The following is a 12,309-nucleotide window of genomic DNA, read 5'->3' on the forward strand; positions in this document are numbered from 1 at the left end:
TAAATTAAGTTAGAGGGAAATAGAATCATCTTGATAGGCCTCATGAAAAATATGACGGGGCTCTTTGGTAATACATTAGCATCTGTATATGTGTGTACATGACTTTAAAATTACCATCGCTGCCAACATATTTGAATGAATGCTTTCAAATATTAAATTGCATTGCTTACCTCATATAACATATAAAGACTTTCGCTAAAGCTTTATAAAACGAAGGCAGTTTTAGTATGTTATAGCAATGAATATGATCATACATATAAGAGCAGGATGAATATTGGCTATGGTGTTAAAAGTGCAGGCTACCATCTCATAAAGTGCTGCCTATACTTTACATGCTCTAAGGAGCATTATTAAAAGCTGTAAAAATATTTTTAGGACTACCAAAATGTTGGAAGACTTTAAAGCAGAATTCCTGTCTGGAAACATGCTTTATTTTTACAATAACCACAGGTTTACTTTCCAAAATACTACATTTTTATTCACATTTAATTTCTTATCCAGACTGTGTTGTTGCTTAGTAACCTTTTTGGATTAATGTTTGTGTGACTGTACTGATATTGCTTGGCACTGGTATGCCTAAAAACCTATGTGTGTCCTTAATAATTATGTCACTGCTTTGTTTTTAACGTAGCGGCTGTTCTTTGGGAAAGCAAAATGATAAATATTCCTTACAGGGAAGAAAAATATTGCAACTGTAAACATTTTTGCATACGGATATTTCATTCTAGTTGTTGCTCTCCTAGCAGAGATGGGAATGTCTTAATTAGTCAGTTAAACACAGCCCTGCAACAAGCAGGCAGGAAGGGTTTACTATTCTTATTGCTGAAAAATTATAAATTATATTTTATCTACTCATTGTAGTAACTTAACAATTTGTACTGTTGAAACAAACAATGATATCTTTATCATTTTTAATATGTGTTTATTTTATTTTTGTTATGTTTATTCTAGGATACTGCTGGCAAAGTCCTGGACCGTTGGGCCATTATGTCCCGGGAAGAAGAGATCATCACTCTACAGCAGTTTCTAAGGTTTGGAGAGACCAAATCTATTGTGGAGCTTATGGCCATTCAAGAGAAAGAAGGTCAGGCAGTGGCTGTTCCTTCCTCAAAGGCTGATTCAGACATAAGAACTTTTATTGAAACCAACAACCGCACCAGGAGTCCAAGTGTTCTCTCTCACTTAGAAAACAGCAACCCTTCCAGTATTCACCACTTTGAGAACATGCCCAATAGCCTTGCATTCCTCCTTCCGTTCCAATATATCAATCCAGTCTCAGCTCCTATGCTTGGTTTACCTCCTAATGGGCTTATGCTAGAACACCCTGGACTAAGGTTGCGGGAACCTAACAATTCAAATCAGAATGAATGTGAAGAGACCAGTGAGTCTGAGGTCTCCCCTATGCCTTATAGTAGGAGTGAACAACCGTCCAATAGAAATGCTTTGAGTAGCATCACAAATGTTGAGCCAAAAACAGAGCCAAGTAATGCCTCCCCTTCTCAAACCTCATCACCTGTCAATGACATTATTAAACCTGACCATGTCAAAAGTTCCTTTAAGATTCACAGGATGAGGCGGATGGGAGCATCATCAAGGAAAGGCAGGGTATTTTGCAATGCATGTGGAAAAACCTTTTATGATAAGGGAACTCTAAAAATTCACTACAATGCTGTTCATCTTAAGATAAAACACAGGTGTACCATTGAAGGCTGCAACATGGTTTTCAGTTCTCTTAGAAGTAGAAATCGGCATAGTGCAAATCCTAATCCTCGGCTTCACATGCCAATGCTGAGGAACAATAGAGATAAAGACCTTATCCGTGCAACATCTGGAGCAGCTACCCCTGTTATAGCAAGTACAAAATCAAGCCTATCTCTAACAAGCCCTGGTCGACCTCCAATGGGCTTTTCAACACCACCCTTGGACCCTCTTCTACAAAATTCACTTTCCAGCCAACTGGTGTTCCCTGCATTAAAGACTGTACAACCTGTTCCTCCTTTTTACAGAAGTTTATTAAATTCAGGAGATATGGTGAGCCCTCCAACATCACTACCTACTAGTCCTATTTTGCCAGCACCTCTGGGGGTGGAACAACCTCTTTCTTCTCTGTCACAAGACTTATCATCATCTGTGATCAACATGTCAACACAGGATGCAAACACAGACCTGGCTCCCAAGAAGAAACCACGGAAATCGAGTATGCCTGTCAAAATTGAAAAGGAAGTAATTGATACAGCTGATGAATTTGATGAGGAAGAAGAAAATCTAGATCATTGCCCCTCCACAAATGACATTAGCCAAGATAATTCTCAAGGTGATTTAAGTCCTGGGTTATCCATCAACAGTTACTCAAAAAATGGCAGTGGCAGATGTATTCTGAGGACAGACACCAGAGCGAACAGTATTGCTTCAGAAGACCCAGAACATGAAAGAGATTATGAAAATGAATCAGAATCATCTGAGCCAAAGTATTGTGATGAACCAATGGAAGATGATCCCCTTCCCCTTCACAAAGAAAGTAATGCCAGGTCTATGACAGACAATGAGAAACCCTTTGAGAATCACATTGACTGTCATCAACAGGCTGTTATAAAGGTAAAAGAAGAGTTTACAGACCCCACATATGATATGTTTTACATGAGCCACTATGGACTTTATAATGGGGGTAGTGCTGGCATGGCTGCACTTCATGAAAGCTTAGGTTCATCTTTGAACTATGGAAGCCCTCAAAAATTCTCTCCGGAGGGTGACCTCTGCTCAAGTCCTGATCCTAAAATATGTTATGTGTGCAAAAAGAGTTTCAAAAGCTCATACAGTGTGAAGCTGCACTACAGGAACGTTCATCTGAAAGAGATGCACGTCTGCACAGTAGCTGGTTGCAATGCTGCTTTCCCTTCACGACGAAGTAGAGACAGGTTAGTACATACTCTTGCAATATGGAAGTTGTAAGTTTTCATGTCTTCACTGTTTATTTCACTGTTCAGTTTTTCTAAGGAAAACAGGGGTTTGCATTTTTTAATTCTGAGTTTAAATAAATGGGGAACTGCATGATTTTGGAATGCTCCATATCTACCACAAAGTCTTCTGCCAAAGCCTTTACTTCAGAGAGGTTCTATAGCATATCTTCTATGTAGGCCTGACTGACCTGAACCACTAGACTTCCTTCTCCTGACAGCTTATAGATCCCAATGTTGATATTATTACAAAGACAACACAATTAACTTTACAGCATCCACTTAGAAAAGCATTTGTCAGTTACACATCAATGTCTGGCATTATCCTGTTAAAGATAAATGAGCATAAGGATTGGGTCACCAAAACATTGAGTTAATGATCATTCTGACTGCGATACCTTTTTCAACTAGCCAAATTAACTTATGTTGGCTTGCAGCTTCCAATTATGTGCATGGAAAATTGTTTAAATTACTTGAGACATGAGTGGAGTTTTTAAAACAGGCAAGACCTTATGCACACTAGGCTCCTTTAAATAACTTTTCTCCTGACATGAGAAAAGCCACGTTAAAAACAAGCCTATAGCCACATTTTTCAAGCATGTTTAGGCATGTTTAGATGTGTTCAGGCTCATCAAGCATCTGGGTGTTTATTCATTTCATTGGCCAGAATGTTATTTATTTTAGCCACTGAAATGAATAAACGCTTAAGCACTAAATGCGCCTAGCATTTAAGTGCATTTAGATGCGTTTAGATGTGTTTAAGCATGCCAGGCATTTTTTCTGGGCAGACTTTCCTCTTCTGAATGTGTTCAGATTTCTACCCCTAAGCGCTCCTGCTAAACTTCTCTAAAAGCCTATGTGTGCATGGGCAAATAGGGTAACATATAGGGGGCATGTGAGGCAAAAAAAAAACAAAAGTCAAAGGCATGTAAAATGGACATTTGACAGCTGCAGTATGCATGAGACCCTAGCTAGACTAAGAGTAACTAATGCAAAAGTATAGTGTACGCTGCTTACAAGATCTGAATCTATACAGCCTTACGGGAAATGGGGTGCACATTGCCAGCAGGGGCTCATCCTTTGCCCTAAATATTGGATTTGTGCAAGAGTAACTATACCTCATTTAGAAGATACATTCTTATGCCTTTAATTTCCCACCTATATGCATTAGCTGTTAAACCAAGAAAAATGGAAGAAAGTTGGAAAAGAAAATCTGTCTACTTTCACATAAATCTGACCACTAACTACTAGCTTGCAGGAACCAATACAGTATATAGATCTAGCTAATGTTTTGAGCAAAATTATGTTATTTTTTATCATGTTTCACCTTTTCTTTTTTTTTAATTTGGTAAACTGGTCAGTAGAGAATATTGTAAATAAAAGAAATATCAGCGCACAGTAACACAGATCAGAAATTTGTAGCTGCTGGACACTCAGGTCAAACTAGAACACCCGTATGCAGAATTGAATAGAAAAAATAGTGCAGCGCTAATATTCAAACATGAACAAATGACACAAACCAAAATGAGAAAAAAATGAGAAGAAGATAAGTCCATGCAATGCCCGTGGAGTAAGGGTGAGGAAAGGGGTCCTGAATATAACAGTTGGTGCTCTTAGTGCACTGATATCCACCACCTTCTAAGTTGGCCTCTCACCTTAATAACACTTGGATTAAGCATGTAATTCCTCTCTCAGAATGGCTCCTCGATAATACATCCTCTTAAAATGGCATAACAGGAAAGCCCCAATCAGAGAACGCTGTAAGCCTGTGACCACTTCCTGGATCAGCTCAACTCATTCACATGTAATGGGGAAACATAAAGGGCAGACCCATAGTGTAATACTATTAACTTCTTTATTGAAATAGCATAAAAGACAGCCTCTTACTTTTGTGTGGATAAAAGCCAGCGATAAAGTGACAGATAATCTTGTCTTGGAGAGTCCTGCTCGGACCTCACCAGACTCCAGATGGCAGCGGGTGACGTCTGTAGCTCCACCTTCCCCCCGGTCAGTAGAGAAGGCAGTTACAATTCATCAAAGTTTAGTACAGCTGAATCTCATTAGACAACATCTTAGGAAATCAGTTCAAAGCTTGCTGACAAGAGCTTAAACTCTTATAATTAAAATCTAAACCAAATAAGTAAATATATCAAGTAACAACCAGACATTTCCCCTAAGTTTGAACTGACAGAATTATGTACATTTAAATCATATTTTTAACAATAGTGAGTATGACCATTAGTAAGCAAATTTTACTATATGAAAACGGTGCAACCAATCCCTGCCTAGGATTTGGACAGCAGAACTTTAGGGTTTGCTAAAGCAGTAGAAGTGAGCTGTTTTTACTTCAAATGCCCAACCATTCATTGGGGGAATTAAAAAAATAATGATTTTTCCCTGCACGTGATTGGATGAGTGAAGGTTTCTCTGAGCTAACTGATTTAGTAAATCAACACTGAAGAAGAAGCTGTTTGTTATGACCACTGCAGCACTTAGTGAGTCTTCATTTAAGCAAAGTGTATTTGCCTTACATCTTCTAATATGGCAACATTGCTGGTCCAATTATCACCCCAGGTTTTAGAACATTAAGATAAGCAAATAAAAACCAAAAACTTTAAAAAATACACTATCAAAAAAATTAATGCAAAACAAAAAGACATTGCTTTTTATTATAATTTAATGAATCTGCATATTTTTTAACAGTTCAAATGGGAGCAACATTAGAAAGGTAGCAATCTCACAGTTAAAAAGATGCATGCCACTAAAAAATCTCAACAGGGTGTTTGTTTAAATGTATTAGTATGTATGGTTCATACCTTTACATACCTTTTGTAGAAATATCCTTAGATATTTTACTGAATAAACCTAAAGTTTTCCAGACACGTGCATCAAATTGCAGCTATACATCATGTTTCTTTCTGTACTGTTTGTAAATCACAGAATGAAAGCCTTGGTTATACATAATTATTTCATAATTATGTGTATCCTTCTCTCAGGATAAGGAAGTCTTGGAGCGGTGGTTGATCCTACTTGGAAATTTGCATTGTTTTATGAGGTCTTGCAGTTTAAGAATGGTCCTTACAATATAAAAGGCAGTGGTGCAAGGTATAGGTACAATTTTTATCCCACACAGATTTTATATACTGTTTAGCAATACCAGTGTATATACCTTTGGATACAGTCCTGCAAGTGTTTTACATTTTCCTTTCATATATTTGTGATCGTGAAAACCAAATCAGCTATACACGTGTACAGCTTCAAGATCAGGTAACCAAAACCAGTTAGTAAAAAGACACTCTTTCCTAGTTTGTTTTCTGTTGTAGTTCGATGTTCAGGGTGTATCAACTAAAAAACAAAGTCAAATAATCCATTTCCACAAGAGTTTTATGTCAAATAATGCTAATTGAGAAAAATGCTTTACCTGTCCCTTTCTCTTTTGCTTTTAAGCCTAACTTAACCTAACTAAAGCCTCTCTAGCAGATATTTCATTATAAAAATGTGCAGCAAATGTATCACTGCAATAAATGGTTAGATCCCTTTTGCTTACATAGGCTCTTGAAATATCCATTGTTCCTTATAGAAAATGTTAAAAATCTGCCATCTGCTATATGGAATTAGGAATGATGGAATTAGGAATAAGAAAATCTGCTTGGGCTAGTTTTAAAGCCAGTTTTGCTAAACACCTTCAAAAATGAATAAATCAAACTTTTCTCCAAACCCCAAAAAGTCTATAGGTACAGCGAGAAAAGGACCTTTTCTGTGCCTTCAAGGGTTTGATTGAAGATACTAAATGAATTAAATTACAAGTTTGGGAGAAGGCAATAAAGTCATATGGAGTGTTGCAGGACATCACAACGTCTATGGACACCCTCAGTGAGGAGGAGGAAAAGGGGAAAGAGGGTGCATTAATTACAATGGCAGACAATTTGTTGCTCTATACCAGGGAGGATATAGGTGCAGAAGGTTTGGTCAGCCAGTCAACTATCTAATGGGTTTGCTGTGACTGTATTGGCTAGCTACTTTGGGAGAAAAAAAGTAAAATATGCCCCTCCTCCAGTTTTTGTGGCCCTACCACTGCTATGTTTCGCAGGACCTGCTCCCTCCTGCTGCCACAAGCAAGCCTCTCATTTTAAACCTGCCTCTCAATGTTATATTTCTTAGGAGATTAATCTAAAGCCTAGATATTTCTGAAGTTATTGCAATGAAGGGGAATGGTGCTTTTGATGCACACTAGTTACCACACAGCAATGCAGCAGAGTGCTACTTACAAAGGGCCACACCAACAACTGTTCAGCAACAAGTGAATGCAGCACACTCTAAAATTAAAAAGATCCTAACATAACAAAATAGAATACCCCCTCCTGCCCCCCCCCCCCAAAAAAAAGAACAAAACAAACTAAAGCTCACTATTTTTCAACCCTAGCAGAAAATAAAGTTGAAAAATGTTAAAAATAAATAAATAAATAACAAGATCCTAATAATCAGAAAAAAAGATCTAAATGGTTGATGCAGAGGCTAACAAGCAAGTGCACATGCTGTTGATACAATTTAAGGAAGACAGTTAGGTCTATGGAACTGTGGACACAGAGAGGAAAACAAGGATATGCAACTCACCACACTGCAATCTACAGTATAGCACAGTGTTGTACTGTGGAGCACTACATAAAACAGTATAGCATTTGATAGAACTGTATTGCACAGTATAGAACTGTATAGTACAGTGTAACATGGTATAGTGCAATATAGCAGCATATAGCACTTTATATTTTCATAAATTTTGAGTTTTTCAAAACTTTGAGATGTACATTGAACCCTAGGTTGCTCCAACCCCAAGATTCTTCCCCATGTCAGATCTATGAATACATGGAATGTCAGAAAATGTACCTATGGTTCCACAATTGTCAAAAGTGCATTTTGAACACTTGTTGGTGAACCTTTTTGTTATTTTAAAATAATTATGAATAGTATGAATAAGAGAAAAAAAGATGTCATTAAAGTGAACCTATTTTTTTTTTTTAACATGCCAATCTTTATTGAAGGAAATATAAAAATTACAAAAAAAGGATAAAACTATTTCTAGCACAACATAAAGTGCAGTAATCATCTTTAAACATAAACAACGGAAAAACAATATCCTTGAGAACAAAGGAAAGGATGTAGATGATAATGTTTCACATTTGAAGAAAACATGGAGATAGCTCATTGAGAACCAATCTTAACTCAGTTATAAAAGTCATAGGGTGGAATGATAATATGCTTGTGAAATGTTGTCAGAGTCATGAAAGTACTATGAGCCTAAGAAAGAGAGAGAAGGAAGCGATAGAGGAAGGGGGGGGGGCAAAAAAGGGGGAAGGGGGAAGGAAAGATGGATCAATGAGGGTTAGGAGTGGGGAAGGAAAACATGGGCAGGAGGCAGGGACCAGGAACTATAGGTCCACCCTCTCAACCCATTACCTGACTCCCACAATAAAAGGAATGGACCAAGCTCAATTTAACATAGAGCAGAGATAAAGTCAAGAAAAGGTTAATAGCAATTGTTGTCAGACAGTTAAAGTGAACCTATTCTTTTACATATCACCTCACCTTGCTGCTTATACTCGAAGAAAAAAAGCACGGTTAAAACTTAAATTCAGTCTGGAAGTCAGTTTAAAGCCTACCGGGGGCCAAAGCCTTTACTTCTTCTTTCATGTGACAACACTTGAGTTTGGTAATTGTCCGTTCAGCTTTGAATTGTTGGAGGAAAAAAGAATCACATCCACACGTTTTTCTGGAAGTACCTGGGTGAAGGGAAGAGTATTGTGGCAATGAACCTGCTGCTTTTCCCTACCTAAAGTGTTACTAAACCCATAACAGTAAGAATAAGTGTGTATATGCTAAAAAAGCATGCTTGTTATATTCACTGTGGAACCTAAAGGGTTAATCCTCTGCATTGTGTAAAAAGGCTGTTTGATCCTGTCTTCTCTGCTCCTCTCCCCCTCCACTGTCCCCTATATATTTCCTGATAATACAGAGCCAGGGAACAGGCTGCACACACGCAATTTGGTGTGTATATCTAGAGATTTTTTTTTTCCCTGGGAGGGTGCATGTAATCAGGACAGGGCCAATCAGAACTGTCCAGACAGAGGGTCAGGGGTTCTACATCATGATAAGACAGTGATACTGATGAGAAGAGGTATTTAGTAGTTTATATTTACTAAAATAATTGCATTTCCATGTTCTGTGTACTATGGGAGACCAGATATAGTAAAAGCAGGTTCTGGTTTTAGTAACACTTTAAAGACTCTTACTAGTTTGTTAATTCTATAACTCTTAATTATAGCATGGAATCACACTTTAACCAAGTAATGGCTTTGAATAGTATTACAACTTGTCTATAGTTTATGCAAAGCAGAAGTTGCCATCCTCTTAACCCCCTGTAATGATGTCCAATCCTTTGGTCACATCTAATATCTTGTTTATCTAAGTATAGCCCAAAATAATATTTGCTTTAGAATCCCGAAGAGTTTTTATTGCATGTTCCAGGTAGGTAGATTCTTCCTCTCTGTTTGCCTGGTGAATATTATCACCAAGACAGGATAGGAAATCCAAAATTTTAGAGCTGTCATCACAACAAAATGCGAGGTAAAATCTTCCTATGGGGACAACTGTCTTTTCTCTGAATTTCTATATTGTTTTTGGAGGTTTCCTCTCATTTCTAGTTGTGTCTCTATGTGTCTCTAGGTTAGGAAGTCAAGATAAACTTCAAGGGATCACAGGCTGCGAAGAATACCTAGACAGGGGTTTTAACCATAGTCTTAAAAAACGTTTTGACTGGACATACACTTCAATGCTTATCTTGGTAGCAGAACAAGTCGAATCGTGGTTCATTCCATTTTAATTATATGAAACCTTATATTAAAGGAAAATGCCAGATAAAGTCCAGATTTCCTGTAAAATAGTAGTTCCGCAAAGATTTTAGCTTGTAGCGCAAAACTGTGCATGTACCCTTCATTTGTGTACTAGATATCAGTTACATTGCACATTGATTGAACACTGGATGCTTCACTCTAAATTTCTTCTGATTTCATTTTCAAAATTGTTATAGATCAGTGCTATTGCAACCTCAGCATTTGTCTCAAGATTAATTTTTGTTAGGCCTGCAGAATATGTAGGTATATATCACACCACCTAGCCATTGCACAGTGCTTATGTTCTTTGTATTTCAATTTATTACTAGAAGGAGTTGTAGTATTAGATCATTATGTTCAATAAATGAAACAAACTTATCCAATGAATCTGTGTTTCTGTTCCACAAACACAGCTATGATAGGTTCTGTTCACTGATAATGAATAGGAGGTAATGGTGAGATGCCATGTGTCTTCATCAGTATAAGGCTAGGTGGTAATAGGCATCTAAGTCATGTCTGTCCCTGGCTTCAATCAGTGCACCCTGAATGGGAGCATGAGCAGAGCTTCCACCCACTTCTGCACTTGGGTTTCATTGGACCCTATAAGTAAAGTACACTTGAGCTTGACTGTTTTTCCATATGGAGCAAACAATATATAAGGAACATATCAGAAACTTACCACTGCACAATAAATGCTAATAGCACTCAGTAGCTTGCTCTTGCACCTGTTTAAGCAGCACCTAGAGGTTGTTTGGGCTTGGATGATCCCAAAAAGCCTGTGTATGTATCAATGTATGTTAGCTTTCCCCTTCTGTGTGGTCAGGGAGCCCACAAACCCATGAGTAGGCAGTAGGTAAACAGCAACTTCTACTTTACGTAGAAGCTGCATAGGCTCTGAAAATGTGCATCTGCCTTGTAAATCAGGACAATGGCATTACAATCTGCAGGGGGATATGACAGAGATAAAACTGAAACTAAATTTGCTGTTTGCCTACTGTGTGCTATCAGGTTTTAGGAGCACTTGAGACATCAGGAAAGGGAGCTAAGTAATAAATAAATAAGTAGGTAAGTATTTGCAGGCACAATAGCTGGTTTGGGGTTCCTATATTAATTGAATAGGTTTATACCGATGACAGGGTTGCATTGTGTTTGATGCATAAGCTGGTGGTGAACATAGCATCAATTTTTGCTTATAAATTCTATATCATATAATGCTATTTTAAGTCAAAGCTTACGCTGCTTTTGCAATGCGCAGTATGTTTGCCATATTGAGGGTAACTGATGTAAAATATTTTGACAGGCTGTTGTTAAGGATGAAAGCATTTTTTATCTCCTTTAGATCTGCATTTACACTCAACAATACATTTATGAAAATGTTTGTCATGTCACAAAATTTTGTTTATGCAGTCACTGCATGAATAACAATTTGAACTTATAACTACTCCCTGCTAATCAATTGCTATCTCAAAAATGTTTTCACTAACAGAGCCTGCACAAAGTCCTTTTGTGACTCTGATCAAGGCCACCCAGCATCAGTGGGATCATTTACATACAATTATCAATGGTCAGAACAAACCTAAACTGTTAATGATATTTATTAAAATACACTTAAAGTGAAAAATTATTTTTATTTTTGTAATTTTTAAAAGTTTACGAACAAATCTTTTCTTTTTTTTATCTTTATTTCATTACTAGTATGATATCTTTGTTTTCTATGTTAACATTTAGTTCAATGTACCTTTCATTATATAGTACTTGTAGCACAGGCAGGGTTCTCTAATAAAAAAAGCTTAGAACAAGTTGCTTAATTTTTGATTATCTCAGTCTTATCTGAAACTTACATGGGCTGAAAAGTAGGGGGCATGTCCTTTCTCCAACTCATTCAGCTGCCTGTGCGTTCTATATAGTAGATTCAATTATAGCCTATTCACAGCAAAGCAACATATTTCCTAGTCAACGGCTGTAGGTAGTAAATAAAAATATTCCTAAGCAATATAATATAAAAATAAAATAGATAAAACATATACAAAATATTTTACATTTTAAATGCAGCAGAGATTATTTTAAATATTTTTTTAATAAGCCTAAAAAATTCCTAATGGGGTTGATTTACTAAAGTCAAATAGACTGTGCACTTTGCAAAGTGCAGTTGCACTCTGCAAGTGCAGTTGCTCCAGGTCTTAGTGAATGAGGTAAAGATTCACTTCCCAAAGAATACCCAATCACATACAAGGAAAAAAAACAAACAAAAAAAAAACAGCATTTTTGCTTGCACGAGATTGGAAAACAGAAGTCAGCAGAGCTCATTTATTAAGCGCTGGAGCAACTGCTCTTGCAGAGTGCAACTGAACTTCGCAAAGTGCACAGTATATTTGCCATTAGTAAATCAACCCCAACATGTTTTTGCTTTTTTACTTCTGTACTAATGTTTCCTCTTTTATCAATTATCTATTATTATTTTTATAATC

The 12,309-nt window shown here is 37.1% G+C and overlaps 1 protein-coding gene across 7 annotated transcripts in view; it reads left to right on the top strand.

Annotated features, from left to right (window-relative positions):
* The window catches only part of BNC2 (basonuclin zinc finger protein 2), an 806,895-nt gene that overhangs the window by 755,917 nt on the left and 38,669 nt on the right, over positions 1-12,309 (top strand). For all 7 annotated transcript variants that reach the window (XM_082242957.1, XM_082242956.1, XM_082242958.1 and 4 more), the window contains one exon: positions 952-2,915. In XM_082242957.1, coding sequence (XP_082099083.1) covers positions 952-2,915 — 1,964 coding nt within the window. The remainder of the gene's footprint in view (positions 1-951; positions 2,916-12,309) is intronic.

This window comes from Pelophylax lessonae (assembly GCF_965119305.1).
Source record: "Pelophylax lessonae genome assembly, chromosome: 1".
Taxonomy (NCBI): Eukaryota; Metazoa; Chordata; class Amphibia; order Anura; family Ranidae; genus Pelophylax; species Pelophylax lessonae.